We start from the raw sequence: 20749 nt of genomic DNA on the forward strand, positions 1-20749 counted from the left end.
GGTCAGCCAGACGAACCAACATAGTTTGAGAGTCATCCAGAACAACCAACATAGTCTGAGGGTCTAACAGAACAACCAACGTTGTCTGAGGGTCGACCAGAACAACAAACATAGTATGTGAGCCATCCAGAACAACCAGTTATCCAGACGAACCAACATAGTTTGAGAGTCATCCAGAACAACCAACAAAGTCTGAGGGTCAACCAGAACAACCAACATAGTATGTGAGTCATCCAGAACAACCAACATAGTCTGTGAGTCATCCAGATCAACCAACATAGTCTGAGGGTCAAACTGATCAACCAACATAGTCTGAGGGTCAAACAGAACAACCAACATAGTCTGTGAGTCATCAAGAACAACCAACATAGTATGTGAGTTATCCAGAACAACCAACATAGTATTAAGATCAAACACAACACCTAAATGTCTAAGGGTACCAATTGGTTAGAGGAGAAGTGGCAATACCAATTTTCCTCATGTTTTCTGTTTGTTTTGACCAGGGTTTTGAACTCACAAACCCTTGCAATCCAGGCAAGCAAGCTACGACAGAACCACTAAGTTGGCCAGAATAGTTAATAACTAGCTATGCTATCCTCATTAAGTTAAGATGATGAATTAGTCTGCTGGGAATCTATAATTACCACTGTTATAGCAGAGAGTTTGACAAAAAGAAGAAAAGTTGATTGATAAATGATGAGAAGCAACATTAATTCTGACCATTAAGATAAGGAACACTTTTTTCAACTGCATTGCAGAAGAGACAGAAAACAACTTTAAATTTTAATTTCATTTAAACTACTATTTAGAGCAATTGAATTTTAATGTTTACGCATTACAAAATGTAACCCTTTTTAAAGTAATAGAAACCATAACCAAGTTTCATTCCTACATATAATTTTTAGCATCTACAGATACAAGTAAAAAATGGTGCACAAAATGGGAGTACAATACAACAATCAAGATGCATTATAAACTGTGACCTATTCCTAAACTAAAATTAAAGTACTTTTTATATAGAGAAAATGTGCTGACATATAACATTAAATAATTCCAGTATTATAATTTGGAGATGGCAAGGGTAAGCACACATCAAAAACTAAGAAAACAAGCTTTAAAACTTTTTAGAATACAAACAAAGCAAAGTAAAAGTGGGGTGGATTATCTTTCCTTATCCATTTTATTTCATCATTTTGTTCAAGCGTCTAATTATAACAATTTACAATATCAGCTTAAAAAGTGACAATCAAATTTCTATTAGAAACGTCAGTGTTTTAAATTTTTCAAAATCAATTAATTCAATTTAAATGAAAATAACAACAGAGACAACAGCAAAGAACAGTATTATCACAGTGTTATGGAGAGCTTCACATAATAACCTGTGGTGCATACTTTTATTATCAATTTGGACCTACTGATTCTAGTTCAATTTAAAACCAGAAAAAGGTGAAATAATATCCATTAAAAAAAAGATCTGCTTTATTCTGGTTATTATTAACAAACACCAGAACATGCTTTAGTTTTCCACCACACTTATACAGCAGTACAGCAGCATTAACCTTTTGTCTCCCTGATTTCTCCTGTCACATAACAGACGGCACCATATTCTACAGGGAAAGAAAAAGTAAAGCAAAAACCAATGACACAGATATGTCAAATAATAAAATAAAACATTGAAAGTTTTCTCTAGTTCAGAAATTAAATATTTTGCAAATAAAAATCCCAAATGAGAAGCAAAACGATTTAAATGTGACGATCTTCTTGTAGAAATTTCAATTTTTAAACTATTCTTTAAATATTTTTTGTGTTTCAGAGTAATGCATTAGTAATTTGCCATACATTAAATGCTGAAATAGATATCAAACTAGTGTTAAGCATTTTAATTTTCCTGCGTATCACTTAGTGTTAGCCTGAATTTTATTGAATAAGAATTAACATTCTCTAGATGCTTATAAACTTCTAGAAAATTTCAAGGAAGCTCTAATTAGAAGTGCTCCTTGAAAAGTTCTTACACTAAAATTAAATACACTTTGTTAATAAAATAAAAATAAAAAATATAAGAAAATATTAAGAAAAATAAATTTGACTTAAATTTTTAAAGATTATGGATGATAATAGTCATAAAAAATATCACTCTGAAGAAACTTCACAGCGACATGCACCAGAAAGTAATTGTCCAAATCTTAATGGATTTTCACATCAAAAGAATAAAAAGAAAGGAAAGAATATGACCTAAAGATCTAATATATAGCTTCATTTCATAGTTCATTACTTGAATGATTTTAATCACCGACTTTTTTTGTAAAAGAACAGTGTGTCTAACAAATTACATGTATATAATAGTTGTTAGGTTTGCTCAATGATACTACATGTAATATAGGATAGTCATATACAGAGAGGTTGAATAATTTTACCATTCAGGTTTAATATTTATTATGTACATATACATATTGTTTTAGTTGATTATCATCTCTCATAATACTGTACAGATTGGCTTATGTATACAAAACGTATCTTTTATAATTGTATTGTGTAATTATATACATAAGGTATATAGTAATAAAATATTGAATTGAATTGAATTGTTCTATAATCAAGTTGACAAATATTATGTCTGAACTCTGAAGTAATAGCTTTCGTCAATGTCAATATCTTTATCAAATGTAGTTATCAAAGGTACAAAGTATGTACATGTGTAGTTCTCTGGCAACATCAGATTACAAAAATTATATTCTACAAATAATTGAAAGAAGTGCAACAAATCTTAATTAAAATTTGTAATGATTGTGGTCTATATCCCTATGCAAAGAGATTACAAAATTTATCCTTTTCACATGAGGTTAAAAAAATGTGAAACTATATACAGCCTTCAATAACACTAAAAAAAGATAAGTTCTGCACATTAGATATATCTAAGAAAAAATAATTAAAACAGGCCAATAATTGTTTATCTGTGTGCGATCACTGTTCACTGTTGTAAAAATTTTGAAGGAAAGCTGTTAAAGTTATGAATGGCACAAACAATTACAAAGTACCACATGGCAGCACCCTTTTATACACAGGAAAAGATTTATATTCAGTCATGTTATTGCTGTAACTTCTTTTATGACAAACTTTAAAAAAAAAAAAAATCATAAAAACAATTCAAGTTCTATAGCTGTATGACTTCAACTTAAAAGTACTTCCTAAGTAAAATAATTTATAATCTATGATATCAGCTTCAGTCTTTTGAGTTCTTTCCATTGAACAAGGAACCAGGAAATAAATAAACAAGAATTTTGTGTCCATTAGAAAACCATGCCCAATGAACTCTATAATTTGACCATGAGAAAAATCATAATTTTGCAAATAATTTTATAAATTTCACACCATAAACAACATGTGTACTATGTCTGGAGTTGATGCGATCACAATTCATTGTAAACTACCAAACCAAAAACTTAACCTCAAAATATAGCGGTACTATCATCACATTTCTATAAAACATGTATAAAACATGGAAGTGGTATGACATAATAATCCAACAGACTTCATGAGACAAATATAAAAGTAATTATAAGTCACTGTATAGATCATGGTATGCCAGACTAAAGTATTAATCAGTACACATCCAATGGATTAAGTGTAAAGACTTATTGAGAATGATTTAGTGTTTAGTGAAACTTGAATTCAGAGTAAATACCATAACTCTGCATGTCATTTTCAAAGTTCACGACACAATAAGTATGTGAACTTAGTTGATTCATATGACTTGTAAATTTCAGGTCATGAAAATAATTCACCTATTTGTTGGTCTCTTTTCAACAAGAATGCTGTCAGTGATATGTCATGTTGCCTTTCAACATGACATACAACACAAACAATTCTGGGGTAAATAATCAAGCATCATTTCTCGAATAACTTTTATGTATAAATATCCGTCTGAATTATACAACAAGAAACACATAAGAGTTATTACCAGTGTACAGTGAATATTTGTTATTCATTAAGCTCAGGGTTATATTCTTATATATGTGCAAAAATAAATAAAAAATTTTCAATTGTCATTTACCTCATTTTTACAAGCATATTTCATTAATGTTTGAAAATAACAGAGAAAATAGTTTAATAGATAAAAAACCAGATGCTCCGCAGGGCGAAGCTTTATACGACCGCAGAGGTTGAACCCTGAACGGTTGGGGCAAGTATGGACACAACATTCAAGCTGGATTCAGCTCTAAATTTGGATTGTGGTTAAATAGTTGACACAGCATAGGTTTCTGACACAGAATGAATGTGTTCTAATGAACTTAAAATTTGTGTTTTCTCTTAGAGCAATTCATTATGCTGTTGAATATTAATCCTCTTAAAAAATGTTTGAAGAAATTTTCTTTTTATTTCTGAAATTTCAAATGAGAAAAATTGAACCCAATTTTTTTAATCACATCCCCCTTTCCCTTATTCCAAAACTAATCTCAATTAAAATTTCTAATGGAGTTTGCAACAATTACTACTCATTTAAATACATCATAAAATATTAAGATGTAAAAAAAACTGCTTGTTATCACTGAATGGTAAAGATTATTTTAATTTATCAGTTGGTAGTAAAAAGTGAATATACATTGTATATTATATATAACAAAGATTTAAGTTGATTCTGGACAAAGAAAGATAACTCCAATTAAAAAAAAATCTTGCTATTGCACAATATTGTGCAATTAGATATATCTTGCTTACTATTCTAGACAAAAAAAGATAACTCTAATTAAAAAAAAATTTGCTATTTCACAATATTGTGCAACTAGATATTTCTTGCCATTGTGCAATACTGTGCAATTGAAAAGACTTGCTATTGCACAATACTTAATATAATAATTTTAGATCCTGATTAGGACCAACTTGAAAACTGGGCCCATAATCAAAAATCTAAGTACATGTTTGGATTCAGCATATCAAAGAACCCCAAGATTTCAATTTTTGTTAAAATCAAACTAAGTTTAATTTTGGACCCTTTGGACTTTAATGTAGACCAGTATGAAAACAGGACCAAAAAAAATGAAGAATGTACATACACAGTTAGATTTGGCATATCAAAGAACCCCATTTATTCAATTTTTGATGAAATCAAACAAAGTTTAATTTTGGACCCCGATTTGGACCAACTTGAAAACTGGGCCAATAATCAAGAATCTAAGTACATTTTTAGATTCAGCATATCAAAGAACCCAACCGATTCATTTTTTGTCAAAATCAAACTAAGTTTAATTTTGGACCCTTTGGACCTTAATGTAGACCAATTTGAAAACGGGACCAAAAGTTAAGAATCTACATACACAGTTAGATTCGGCATATCAAAGAACCCAAATTATTCAATTTTGATGAAATCAAACAAAGTTTAATTTTGGACCCTTTGGGCCCCTTATTCCTAAACTGTTGGGACCAAAACTCCCAAAATCAATACCAACCTTCCTTTTATGGTCATAAACCTTGTGTTTAAATTTCATAGATTTCTTTTTACTTATACTAACGTTATGGTGCGAAAAACAAGAAAAATGCTTATTTGGGTCCCTTTTTGGCCCCTAATTCCTAAACTGTTGGGACCTAAACTCCCAAAATCAATACCAACCTTCCTTTAGTGGTCATAAACATTGTGGATAAATTTCATTGATTTCTATTCACTTAAACTAAAGTTATTGTGCGAAAACCAAGAATAATGCTTATTTGGGCCCTTTTTGGCCCCTTATTCCTAAACTGTTGAAACCAAAACTCCCAAAATCAATCCCAACCTTTCTTTAGTGGTCATAAACCTTGTGTCAAAATTTCATAGATTTCTATTAACTTAAACTAAAGTTATAGTGCGAAAACCAAGAAAATGCTTATTTGGGCCCTTTTTGGCCCCTAATTCCTAAAATGTTGGTACCGAAACTCCCAAAATCAATACCAACCTTCCTTTTGTGGTCATAAACCTTGGATTAAAATTTCATAGATTTCTATTCACTTTTACTAAAGTTAGAGTGCGAAAACTATAAGTATTCGGACGACGACGACGACGACGCCAACGTGATAGCAATATACGACGAAAAAATTTTCAAATTTTGCGGTCGTATAAAAATGGTTGTAATTTGCAAATAATTTATGAAGAAAATCTTTTTTCATTGTTAGTTTTATCCTTTCTTTTATGTCAAGTTATCCTGCAAACATCTTGATGAAACACCAGATTGTAGTGTATTGGAAATTGAAAAAAAAACACTTAGACCAAAAATCATGTCCTATAGATGAAGCTTTGCAACTTTGGTTGAGCTTGATCTAGCAAATTTGAAGGAGTTTGGAGATAAGCAAAGTGTACTGCAGACAATGACAATTACAGTCAATGTAAGTGATTTCTTTTTTTGTGCTACAACTTTATTGTCTAGCATCATTCACAAATACAAATTTATTATTCTACTATCTAAATTGGACATGCAATCATGCCTGATAACAAAAGGAATAATTGTTTTATGACTTTAACCATATTGTTTGATTGTAGAAACCTTACCAGTAAGAAGCAGAAGCATACTGAATCAAATTTCAGTAAACTGCTTAATCAACTAAAAGCTGCTTCATTCCTGTATCCTACACCGAAACAAAGAAATTTAGACTGAGTTTCAGCAAACTTGTCAATAATACAGCCAGACTTGAATGAAATAACAGTATAACCTTTAATAGATGCAAAGTTTTTGGCTGTTTGCAGAGAAATGAGAAATGAAACTTGAAAAATATACATTGAAAATGATATCAAAATCATCTAAGATTATTCATTGTTCAACTTTTACCAGCAAATTAAAATGTCTTAAAACAAATGTCATTCATTTCAAGCATTGATTTGAATGGAATATTAAGAATGACACAAATGTTTTTTTTCCTGCTGCCAAATTTTGAATTGCTTCTACTCCTTGAAAAAGTAGGTAATTTGAAATGAGATGTGAGTTCAATCTCAAGTTTTCAACCTTTTTCATTCCCTCAAAAATCAGCTTAAATATGCAGACAAAAAAACCCAAAACTATGGGTATTTAAGATTGAGAACAATGGTAGGACAAACATGGGTCACTATATGGCCTGGCTGCTGATAAATTAGGACATAATCATATTAAAATACTATCTAGAGTGGTATCAAGATTTAAAATTGCTGAAACTACTAATCTAACAAGATCTTATAATAATTTTCTTGCAATTATGGGTTTCTTTGAAGATAGGATTATCAAGTAAATATGTGTTAATGCATACCAGTAAAAGTTTTTGCAAAACCTACAAAAATCAATTTAAATAGAAATTACTTGCAAATAATTACAAACAGATCATTCATGAAAGAACTACCAGAAGCTTAAGTTGTGATGAAAGCTAAAAACAAAGCCAATCATATAAAAGCATGATTAATGTAAAAATTAAAATTTCGTGGTAATGCTTTTCGCTGAATTATTTGATCTTTAATCAGGATTATATATAACTCTCTAGCACTGTATGTATGTAAGCAGGATAAAATGAGTTTGATAAACCACTGGCTGAGAATTAGTCTTATGTAATTTCCTTTCATATTCCTATGAATAATTTTTCAAACAGATTCTACTTCTTTACCCTGTTGACTACAAAATTTGATAAGTTTGAAAATTTAACTATTTCAAGACGTGGATGAATTTTGTAATCATCAGTGTTGTTAGGTAGATTCTATAGATCTATGATGTGCAGTAAATGGAAACAAACAAATATAAATAAATTACAGAGAAGCAAGAGAATGATACAGCCTTCATAAATTAAAGCAGACCATTATGCATGCAATGCATTTTAAAGCAAACAAATTCTTGACGAGAAATTGTGACTATAAAACCTTGGCATCATTCCAGATTGTTAAAAAGGGGGTAACAGAAAGTGAAAATAAACTTATTGAAAATGAAATCATAAATAATTAGTATATGCTGCAAAGCATTTCTCCATGCTTGTATTACTTCACTGTAAAGTGTTGCCTTACCTGAACCAATCTTGATAAGCCCATTATGCTGTATAAATATTGTATCACAGGCTAAATTTCCATGAGTTATTGGAGGATTGCAGGAGTGAAGGTAGCTGAAAAATATATCATGCATAATTAAGTCAATGCTGGATTGAATAATAAAATTATCTCCCTTTGATATTTTTCACGTGAAATTTCAGTTATTACATAAATTTGTGAAAGTCTAATCTAAATCTTACTGATTGCCAAATTTTACCTTTTATCTTGGTTTTCAGGGGGGTTAATTTTGTTAACAGTAAGTATGAAAGTATTTTGAAGAATTATCTTAAGCAGTTCTCTCTTGTTATATCTGCAAAGTATTGCATTGCACTGCTAAATAATAAGTGAAAAACTGAAATTTCCCTAAAAATGCAAAGGGAGTTTATTTGTTATAGCCAAACTGAGGCAATATAGTCTTTTAAGGCAGAGCTATATAAGCTCAAACTGCAGATTTATGTATATATATATATAATTCCCAAAATACCCTACTGCAGTCTAACCTGAGTAAACCAGACCCTGAACAAACCAGTTTCCTGTCAATTCTCGCCGAAAAATAAAGTCCCATTGTTTTCTCTTCAAAGTCTTTGTTAAAATACCCTAAAGTAAACGGGACCCTGTGTATTCCGAATTCTGATCTTATTATGCAGTCCCAATACTTTAATTACATTAATTATTACCTGTCAAAACCGGTGTATCTAATTAATTTCAATGATCGATATGCAATCAAAACATATTAGTTTATATAATATGTCTTTTTAGGATAATTAATTAGTCAGGTGTTAAACTGTAAACTTACAATCATACAGTAGTGAGATGTATTATTTATTAAAACATTATAAGCATGTCAATTAAGGGAAAAGACACATCGAATATATCTCAGATCGAACTAACGTTGTAACTTGAATAAACAATATTAAATCAAAGAGTAAGAAACTTACATCAATAATTCGAAATTCTGGGTTACCTGTTGTGAACCCCTAAACCAATGACTCTGATAATGAAAAACACCCAGAGGACAACAATCAATAGCTATTGCACACTGTACTACAATCTTTTCATAGTAAAGAAATTACGTTTGATAATATTCTTACTTCTTAATCAGTCATTCCAACATTTCAAATTATCGATCATGGAAGTAAATCTAAACTCTCGTCTCACAATCCAAACAACCCTAGTATTATGATGCAAATGTAAACAATGAAAAACAAAGTGAAGGTATTTTAATTCATCAGATATAATTTACAATCAGAGAGAACTTTAACATGGAAAATATCGGACATCACAAGTCATTTACTTCAGGTCAAAACCTGAATAAAGTTAAACCGGCTCACTTTCCAAACCAGCCCCTTTTCATAGTACTGTAGCCGGCCAGTTTATATAGGTTTTACTGTATAACCATTCCAGAGACTTAGCTTAACCTTTTTCTCTAGGGCCCAGCTGGGCCCCCATATTTTTTTATAAGGGGATTTATTTTTTTAAAGCAATCCTCTGTAAGCATTGTTCTAAAAATTTAAAATAAAATTTTTGTTGTAAGTAATAGTGAAATACAGACTTGTTATGACTCGTTGAATTACTGGAACATAATTAAAAGCAGTGCAGATTCAACAGTTTATTTGAAAAATTGTCAACTTACAAAACAATTTCACAGCACTCACTTTATACTAGAAGTAACCTTTTACTTGAACAGTTTGTTAAAATGCTTTACCAACCAGTTGATCAGTTTGTGAGAGAAGAATTCAAACGGCAATTTGGTAAACTATTTGACCAATTGCTATTGTGATACATGTACCAAAAAGTCACTGATTATTACATTAATATCTAAAATGGTATCACATTCAAATCATGTCTTCAAGGAGATGATTGGAAATGAAACAACTATCTATCAACGTGAATGTTTACATCTAAAAGACTTTACTCTAAAATGTATCATGACATTGTTTATACATACCTCAGTGCGGACAGAATCTGGGTACACCATCTCTTCCATGCCTAAAAAGAAAAAGAAGAAACTATTTTAAATCCCACTGCACCTCAGATTCATAATGGTGATTCAATGACAGTCTTTAAACTTTAATTTTTTTAATTATTTTGGGGTCTTATAAAAACATAACCTTTAATTTGAACGTTTCTTTCATACTGTGATGCATATGGTCAACCTAATTTTGACATCTATCAGAATTCCATATCTCTTTCACATATTTGAATATGTTCAATTTTATATTTTAAATTCTTTTTTTTAGTGTAACATAAATGTGTCATTTTATTATTATGTTACTAAGCATTGAAACATTCTGGAAATGAGAACTCTGTACAAATGAGTAGATTAAGAAATTATTGTGTGCATTCACTCTTGCCATTTTGTCATTTTAAACTGAAATGTGATTTTAATTTTTACGATTTTGAGAAAAGTCCTGTTTTATTCATATAAAATATTTCAAAATGCGAGTTTAAATTATTGTGTTCATAAGTTTTTGCATTTTTCACAATAATAAAAACCTCACAATAGTTTCTGAATTTAAAGTATATATAGGTATCGAGAATGAAAAATGACTCTATTTTGGTCGAGTGGGAAAATAGTACTGAAGTGGTATAAATATTTGTTGATTTGCTCCACTTTTTCCTTTTTGAATTTTCCTCAGAGTTCGGTATTTTTGTGTTTTTACTTTTTCATATATACTTCACACAATACTTAAAGAATGTGACATACCTTCAAATTAAATGTTTTATTATTTTTCCTGGTTTTCTTCATGAATTGAGACAGTGAACCAGATGACATATATTCTGTTATGAAGATAACCTGAAAAAAATGCAATAAATAAAGCTCAAAACTCAATAGAATTGGAAAAATCAATTTTAAGTTGAATGCCTTGTGATAATTTAAGGTTTTACTATAAGTATCACTTTGACTTAAAGGGGTACTAGCTACTAGATAAATAAAAAATAACAGTTATGATTTTTTTCTCGGTTCAAACATTAATGCAAGTGAAGTAGTGAAATAATAATTCGCTATTAGCAGCCAATATGGTTCAATTTTGTCAAATTAAGCTAAGAAAAAAATTGATGATGAACTATTCACTTCATGTGAACTTCAATTTAACCACTTAGTAGCAGCCAATCACTTGTAAATTTCTACTTGTTATTTCTTTCAATACGTTTAATGTACAAACAGATGCTCCGCAGGGCGCAGCTTGCAGCTTTATACAACCGCAGAGGTTGAACCCTAAACGGTTGGGGCAAGTGCAGACACAACATTCAAGCTGGATTCAGCTCTAAATTTGGATTGTGATTAAATAGTTGACACAGCATAGGTTTCTGACACAGAATGAATGTGGTCTACTAAACTTAAAAATTTTTGTTTTGCCTTTGAGCAATTCACTATGCTGTTGAATATTAATCCTCTCAAAAAAATGTTTGAAGAAATTTTCTTTTTATTTATGAAATTTCAAATGAGAAAAATTGAACCCCCCCCCCCCTCAATTTTTTTTTCACATCCCCTTTTCCTTTCATCCAAAACCGATCTCAATTCAAATTTCTAATGGAGTTTGCAACAATAATTACTCATTTAAATACATCATAAAATATTAAAATGTAAAAAAGTGCTTGTTATCACTGAATGGTAAATATTGTTTTAATTTATCAGTTGGTAGTAAAAGTGAATATACATTGTTTATTGTATAAAACAATGATTTAAGTTGATTCAACTACTATTCTGAACAAAGAAAGATAACTCCAATTGAAATTGTGCAATTAGATATTTCTTGCTATTGCGCAATACTGTGCAATTGAAAATACTTGCTATTGCACAATACTGTGCAATTGAAGATTTCTTGCTATTGTGCAATACTGTGCAATTGAAAATTTCTTGCTATTGCACAATACTGTGCAATTGAAGATTTTTTTTTTTATTTTTTTTTTATTCAACAACAAATTGCACTTTCTGCTGTTAACAATATACCTCACCAGTCCAGCATACCAGTGAAGAGTCCCTGTTTGTTAATACCAGAAATCCAGGGTTGTTTTCTGGTAAGCATCAATATATTAAATCAACATTAGTATTATAATCTAACAGCTAAGTTATAAAATTATCAGCAATGAAATAATAAACAAATAAATATCAGCGAGACTTATTTGTTTACCTATACATATAAATAGGAAAAAGTACTATTTGGATATCATCTAGCAATATTAATGATTTTTGAGTATAGTTTCCGGAAACTTTCCATATTTTCTCCGTTAACGTGTGCATTGTTTTTCTATCGAATAACTTCCTGGTTTGAAACAAAATTGTCACACCGGTTTATGTGACTTTAAATATTGAACAAACAGATGTGATATAGCATTATAACAGGTATGTCTAAATCAAAATTTATCAGTAGTGTAAAGAAGATCAAGAGTAAGACTGGTTTCTTTTTCAAATCTTCTTTTTGTAACAGTAAATTGATATAAATAGCCTCGATATTAATCTTAACATGTGGCGGTGAACAGTAAAATTTATATTACTTCATCAGTTCCTGATGTGTAATTTTAAAAATTTATATCTTTAATTAAGTTCCTTCATTTATTTTTGCTAGATCATATATTTCACAAACAAACAAAAAATTATTTCAACAATTTGCAATTGAAGATTTCTTGTTATTGCTGAGTACTGTGCAATTGAAAATTTCTTGCTATTGCACAATACTTAATATTATAATTTTGGATCCTGATTTCGACCAACTTGAAAACTGGGCCCATAATCAACCAGATGCTCCGCAGGGCGTAGCTTTATACGACCGCAGAGGTTGAACCCTGAACGGTTGGGGCAAGTATGGACACAACATTCAAGCTGGATTCAGCTCTAAATTTGGATTGTGATTAAATTGTTGACACAGCATAGGTTTCTGACACAGAATGAATGTGTTCTAATGAACTTAAAATTTTTGTTTTCTCTTAGAGCAATTCACTATGCTGTTGAATATTAATCCTCTCAAAAAAATGTTTGAAGAAATTTTCTTTTTATTTATGAAATTTCAAATGAGAAAAATTGAACCCAATTTTTTAATCACATCCCCCTTTCCCTTATTCCAAAACTAATCTTAATTAAAATATTCTAATGGAGTTTGCAACAATAACTACTCATTTAAATACATCATAAAATATTAAGATGTAAAAAAACTGCTTGTTATCACTGAATGGTAAAGATTATTTAACTTTATCAGTTGGTAGTAAAAAGTGAATATACATTGTATATTGTATATAACAAAGATTTAAGTTGATTCTGGACAAAGAAAGATAACTCCAATTAAAAAAAAAATCTTGCAATAAGATATTTCTTGCTTACTATTCTGGACAAAGAAAGATAACTCTAATTAAAAAAAAAAATTGCTATTTCACAATATTGTGAAATTAGATATTTCTTGCCATTGCACAATACTGTGCAATTGAAAAGACTTGCTATTGCACAATACTTAATATAATAATTTTAGATCCTGATTTGGACCAACTTGAAAACTGGGCCCATAATCAAAAATCGAAGTACATGTTTAGATTCAGCATATCAAAGAGGCCCAAGAATTTAATTTTTGTTAAAATCAAACTTAGTTTCATTTTGGACCCTTTGGACCTTAATGTAGACCAATTTGAAAACATGACCAAAAGTTAAGAATCTACATACACAGTTAGATTCGGCATATCAAAGAACCCCATTTATTCAATTTTTGATGAAATCAAATAAAGTTTAATTTTGGACCCAGATTTGGACCAACTTGAAAACTGGGCCAATAATCAAGAATCTAAGTACATTTTTAGATTCAACATATCAAAGAACCCAACCGATTCATTTTTTGTCAAAATCAAACTAAGTTTAATTTTGGACCCTTTGGACCTTAATGTAGACCAATTTGAAAACATGACCAAAAGTTAAGAATCTACATACACAGTTAGATTCGGCATATCAAAGAACCCCAATTATTCAATTTTGATGAAATCAAACAAAGTTAAATTTTGGACCCTTTGGGCCCCTTTTTCCTAAACTGTTGGGACCAAAACTCCCAAAATCAATACCAACCTTCCTTTTATGGTCATAAACCTTGTGTTTAAATTTCATAGATTTCTATTTATTTATACTAACGTTATGGTGCGAAAACCAAGAAAAATGCTTATTTGGATCCCTTTTTGGCCCCTAATTCCTAAACTGTTGGGACCTAAACTCCCAAAATCAATACCAATCTTCCTTTTGTGGTCATAAACATTGTGTTTAAATTTCATTGATTTCTATTTACTTAAACTAAAGTTATTGTGCGAAAACCAAGAATAATGCTTATTTGGGCCCTTTTTTGGCCCCTTATTCCTAAACTGTTGAAACCAAAACTCCCAAAATCAATCCTAACCTTTCTTTTGTGGTCATAAACCTTGTGTCAAAATTTCATAGATTTCTATTAACTTAAACTAAAGTTATAGTGCGAAAACCGAGAAAATGCTTATTTGGGCCCTTTTTGGCCCCTAATTCCTAAAATGTTGGGACCAAAACTCCCAAAATCAATACCAACCTTCCTTTTATGGTCATAAACCTTGTGTTGAAATTTTAAAGATTTCTATTCACTTTTACTAAAGTTAGAGTGCGAAAACTAAAAGTATTCGGACGACGACGACGACGCAGACGACGCCAACGTGATAGCAATATACGACAAAAATTTTTTCAAAATTTGCGGTCGTATAAAAATCTAGGTACATGTTTGGATTCAGCATATCAAAGAACCCCAAGAATTCAATTTTTGTTAAAATCAAACTAAGCTTAATTTTGGACCCTTTGGACTTTAATGTATACCAATTTGAAAACAGGGCCAAAAATTAAGAATCTACATACACAGTTAGATTTGGCATATCAAAGAACCCCATTTATTCAATTTTTGATGAAATCAAACAAAGTTTAATTTTGAACCCCGATTTGGACCAACTTGAAAACTGGACCAATAATAAAAAATCTAAGTACATTTTTAGATTCAGCATATCAAAGAACCCCAAGGATTCAATTTTTGTCTAAATCAAACTAAGATTAATTTTGGACCCTTTGGACCTTAATGTAGACCAATTTGAAAATGGACCAAAAATTAAGAATCTACATACACAGTTAGATTTGGCATATCAAAGAACCCCAATTATTCAATTTTTTATGAAATCAAACAAAGTTTAATTTTAGACCCTTTGGGCCCCTTATTCCTAAACTGTTGGGACCAAAACTCCCAAAATCAATACCAACCTTCCTTTTATGGTCATAAACCTTGTGTTTAAATTTCATAGATTTCTTTTTACTTATACTTAAGTTATGGTGCGTAAACCAAGAAAAATGCTTATTTGGGCCCCTTTTTGGCCCCTAATTCCTAAACTGTTGGGACCTCAACTCCCAAAATCAATACCAACCTTCCTTTTGTGGTCATATACCTTGTGTTTAAATTTCATTGATTTCTATTTACTTAAACTAAAGTTATTGTGCGAAAACCAAGAAAATGCTTATTTGGGCCCTTTATAGCCCCTAATTCCTAAAATGTTGGAATCAAAATTCCTAAATTCAATCCTAACTTTGCTTTTGTGGTCATAAACCTTGTGTTAAAATTTCATAGATTTCTATTCACTTTACTTAAGTTAGAGTGCAAAAAGTAAAAGTATTCGTATGACGACGACGACGCAGACAACGTCGCCAACGTGATAGCAATATACGACGAAAAAATTTTCAATTTTTGCGGTCGTATAAAAATCTAAGCTGTGTCACTGTGTCTGTTATTTGAAGATTAAAAAAAACATTTGGTCTGTTCACAAGCAAATAGGTAGCAGTAGCAATTGCAGAGTTTCAAATTAAGAGATGGAAGCTGTAAATTTTTACAAATTACAAATTTGCTCACTACTTTGGTGCTAAAATAAAGAATATTTTGTGTTGTGTTGTGTTGTCATTGAACCTTTTACTGTTGTTTAAAAATTAAAAATATCAAAATGTTTAAAGTTTAGTTAACCATCAATCTTAAGAATTTCTGTGAATCTGGTGGTCAGTTGTCTTTATAACCATGATAACATATCACATCTCCTTATTCTTACTAGGAGTATTTTTCTGATGATCATGGTCTTGATTAATGAACTTTTCCCCAGTATTTCAATAAGTACTACATTTGTAGTATTCCTTTGATGGGGGCAAACCATGCATTTTGCGTAAATGAACTTAACTTTAATATTTACTTACTCTTGATTTCCCATCTTTTGTGTCTGTCCAGTACTTGTGGAATTTGACTATATTTGGATGGTCTAACTGGATTAAGTTATCAAACACTTGTCTTATTTTGTCCTGCAATGATAGTTAAACTATTAATCAATTTTATTGCTTTTACAGATCTGTATTCATTTTAATTCTTTAATTTTTACTTAAACTATTTGTATTAATATATTATAATAACCTGACACTCTTTTTCTCATTATATACATTTGACTAAGGCTAATAAGCCAACAATCTTCAAAGTTGGAAGTATATCAATCTATGAATATAACTTGTCAGTTCCTAGAGGAAAGAAATATTTTATATTTTAGCTTAATTCAGTTCTTCTAGTCACAAACAGTATGTACTAGAGATGAAGCATAAAAATTATGTCATAGCAGCTTTTCTTTTTCTTAAGATGTTCATTTTCTCCCATAGATGCATCCTTTCAGAAAGTTGTTAAATTATACGTCACTTCATATTTGTATATACATGTCATATTAGATTTGAACTTTTGTGTGAAACTGAATATTTCTTTGAAACATACAATGAAGGTCAGAGCTATCATTGGAAACAGAAAATCCCCTTAGGATACCTTGAATTGCTAAACATGCTAAACAAGGATTTATATTTAGAGATTTTTTCAATCAATTTATGATGATGGATGCAAGTATGTAGCAATAGAATTATGATACACTTGATACTATGTATACATAACAAAATATAAAATATAAAACTGTTCATACTTGAGCTAGATCTTGTGAATGTATGCCAACCCAACATACATGTAGCTTCTACAAATATATAATTATGAATGCTGGATATACATGTATCTATAATGAAGTACCTCTTGAGCCTTCAAATTCCTGTTTTCTGAAAACTGCACTTCATTCCATACCACTTCAACACCTTCTTCTGTGTCCATAGCAAGAAAGGCATAATCAATACCTGGAACATCACGCTGTTCTACCTAAACAAATATTTTATAGTGTGTTTAATTTTAAACATCTTTTTTTAAATCATTTAAACATTTACATATAACTACATTGTATCACCACAGTTTGCTCCTAGCAATTCGTAACCAGATGCTCCGCAGGGCGTAGCTTTATACGACCGCAGAGGTTGAACCCTAAACGGTTGGGGCAAGTATGGACACAACATTCAAGCTGGATTCAGCTCTAAATTTGGATTGTGATTAAATAGTTGACACAGCATAGGTTTCTGACACAGAATGAATGTGTTCTAATGAACTTAATTTTTTTTTTCTCTCTTAGAGCAATTCACTATGCTGTTGAACATTAATCCTCTCAAAAAAATGTTTGAAGAAATTTTCATTTTATTTATGAAATTTCATTTCAAGTGAGAAAATTGAACCCATTTTTTTTAATCACATCCCCCTTTCCCTTATTCCAAATTAATCTCAATTAAATTTCTAATGGAGTTTGCAACAATAACTACACATTTAAATACATCATAAAATATTAAGATGTAAAAAAAATGCTTGTTATCACTGAATGGTAAAGATTATTTTAATTTATCAGTTGGTAGTAAAAAGTGAATATACATTGTATATAACAAAGATTTGAGTTGATTCTGGACAAAGAAAGATAACTCCAATTAAAAAAAAATATTGCTATTTCACAATATTGTGCAATTAGATATTTCTTGCTTACTATTCTGGACAAAGAAAGATAACTCTAATAAAAAAAAAATATTGCTATTTCACAATATTGTGCAATTAGATATTTCTTGCCATTGTGCAATACTGTGCAATTGAAAAGACTTGCTATTGCACAATACTTAATATAATATTTTAGATCCTGATTTGGACCAACTTGAAAACTGGGCCCATAATCAAAAATCTAAGTAGATGTTTGGATTCAGCATATCAAAGAACCCCAAGATTTCAATTTTTGTTAAAATCAAACTAAGTTTAATTTTGGACCCTTTGGACTTTAATGTAAACCAATTTGAAAACAGGACCAAAAATGAAGAATCTACATACACAGTTAGATTTGGCATATCAAAGAACCCAATTTATTCATTTTTTTAGGAAATCAAACAAAGTTTAATTTTGGACCCCGATTTGGACCAACTTGAAAACTGGGCCAATAATCAAGAATCTAAATACATTTTTAGATTCAGCATATCAAAGAACCCAACCGATTAATTTTTTGTCAAAATCAAACTAAGTTTAATTTTGGACCCTTTGGACCTTAATGAAGACCAATTTGAAAATGGACCAAAAATTAAGAATCTACATACACAGTTAGATTCTGCATATCGAAGAACCCCAATTATTCAATTCTTGATGAAATCAAACAAAGTTTAATTTTGGACCCTTTGGGCCCCTTTTTCCTAAACTGTTTGGACCATAACTCCCAAAATCAATACCAACCTTCCTTTTATGGTCATAAACCTTGTGTTTAAATTTCATAGATTTCTATTTACTTGTACTAAAGTTATGGTGCGAAAACCAAGAAATATGCTTATTTGGGTCCCTTTTTGGCCCCTAATTCCTAAACTGTTGGGACCTAAACTCCCAAAATCAATACCAACCTTCCTTTTGTGGTCATAAACATTGTGTATAAATTTCATTGATTTCTATTCACTTAAACTAAAGTTATTGTGCGAAAACCAAGAATAATGCTTATTTGGGCCCTTTTTTGGCCCCTAATTCCTAAACTGTTGAAACCAAAACTCTCAAAATCAATCCCAACCTTTCTTTTGTGGTCATAAACCTTGTGTCAAAATTTCATAGATTTCTATTAGCTTAAACTAAAGTTATAGTGCGAAAACCAAGAAAATGCTTATTTGGGCCCTTTTTGGCCCCTAATTCCTAAAATGTTGGGACCAAAACTCCCAAAATCAATACCAACCTTCCTTTTGTGGTCATAAACCTTGTGTTAAAATTTCATAGATTTCTATTCACTTTTACTTAAGTTAGAGTGCGAAAACTAAAAGTATTCGGACGACGACGACGACGACGACGACGAAGACGCCAACGTGATAGCAATATACGACGAAATTTTTTTCAAAATTTGCGGTCGTATAAAAACCTTAGCTGTAATGTACTATACACCTTAACCATTGTTAACTGTAATGTGCTAAAGCTGCAATGTATGTACATGTACATGTATATACAAGACTGTTTAACATTGCAATTTCCACATTATAGGTGCCTGTTATCCTGAAATAAAACAGCTGAAATTTCCTTTCCTATTTTTGATGTTTCTTGATTTTTCCTCAAACATAATAAAGTAACAAAAGATGTCCTGCAAATAAAAGGAGAAAACAATGTACCAATAAACTTTTAGAAGCTCATCAGATAGTATCTGACTCATTCTTAAACGAAAGACTTTAACACTTTTTGTCCACCATACTCAATGCTGGATATAAAACACATTTTAATAAATTTGACATCACAAGAGAAAAGCCAACACAAATTTTACTAACATCACAACTGAATCCCTAACAACAGAACCAAAATCAGAAACTTTACTGTATTTCCGTTCCTTTTTTATACGACCGCAAATTTTGAAAAAATTTTCGTCGTATATTGCTATCACGTTGGCGTCGTCGGCGTCGTCCGAATACTTTTAGTTTTCGCACTCTAACTTTAGTAAAAGTGAATAGAAATCTATGAAATTTTAACACAAGGTTTATGACCATAAAAGGAAGGCTGGTATTGATTTTGGAAGTTTTAGTCCCAACATTTTAGGAATTAAGGGCCAAAAAGGGCCCAAATAAGCATTTTCTTGGTTTTCGCACTATAACTTTAGTTTAAGTTAATAGAAATCTATGAAATTTTGACACAAGGTTTATGACCACAAAAGAAAGGTTGGGATTGATTTTGGGAGTTTTGGTTTCAACAGTTTCGGAATTAGGGGCCAAAAAAGGGCCCAAATGAGCATTATTCTTGGTTTTCGCACAATAACTTTAGTTAAAGTAAATAGAAATCAATGAAATTTAAACACAATGTTTATGACCACAAAAGGAAGGTTGGTATTGATTTTGGGAGTTTCGGTCCCAACAGTTTAGGAATTAGGGGCCAAAAAGGGACCAAAATAAGCATTTTTCTTGGTTTTCGCACCATAGCGTTAGTATAAGTAAATAGAAATCTATGAAATTTAAACACAAGGTTTATAACTGTTTAAGGAAGGTTGGTATTGATTTTGGGAGTTTTGGTCCCAACAGTTAAGGAAAAAGGGGCCCAAAGGGTCCAAAATTAAATTTTGTTTGATTTCATCAAAATTGAATAATTGGGGTTCTTTAATATGCCGAATCTAACTGTGTATGTAGATTCTTAATTTTTGGTCCCGTTTTCAAATTGGTCTACATTAAGGTCCAAAGGGTCCAAAATTAAACTTAGTTTGATTTTAACAAAAATTGAAACCTTTGGGTTCTTTGATATGCTGAATCTAAAAATGTACTTAGATTTTTATTTATTGGCCCAGTTTTCAAGTTGGCCCAAATCGAGGTCCAAAATTAAACATTGTTTGATTTCATCAAAAATTGAATAATTGGGG

The 20749-nt window shown here is 30.7% G+C and overlaps 1 protein-coding gene across 7 annotated transcripts in view; it reads right to left on the reverse strand.

The window, feature by feature from the left end:
- Positions 1–20749, reverse strand: part of LOC134693315 (nuclear receptor-binding protein-like) — a 42643-nt gene that overhangs the window by 18246 nt on the left and 3648 nt on the right. For 4 of the 7 annotated variants that reach the window (XM_063554101.1, XM_063554093.1, XM_063554085.1 and 1 more), the window contains exons 2-7: positions 17068–17190; positions 16212–16313; positions 10710–10799; positions 9951–9991; positions 7982–8076; positions 1560–1607 (exon numbers count right to left, since the gene is read on the reverse strand). In XM_063554101.1, the coding sequence (XP_063410171.1) occupies positions 1560–1607; positions 7982–8076; positions 9951–9991; positions 10710–10799; positions 16212–16313; positions 17068–17190 (499 nt within the window). The remainder of the gene's footprint in view (positions 1–1559; positions 1608–7981; positions 8077–9950; positions 9992–10709; positions 10800–16211; positions 16314–17067; positions 17191–20749) is intronic. The other 3 variants (XM_063554119.1, XM_063554109.1, XM_063554078.1) reach the window with 1 other exon arrangement.

This window comes from Mytilus trossulus, chromosome 1, assembly GCF_036588685.1.
Source record: "Mytilus trossulus isolate FHL-02 chromosome 1, PNRI_Mtr1.1.1.hap1, whole genome shotgun sequence".
Lineage (NCBI taxonomy): Eukaryota > Metazoa > Mollusca > Bivalvia > Mytilida > Mytilidae > Mytilus > Mytilus trossulus.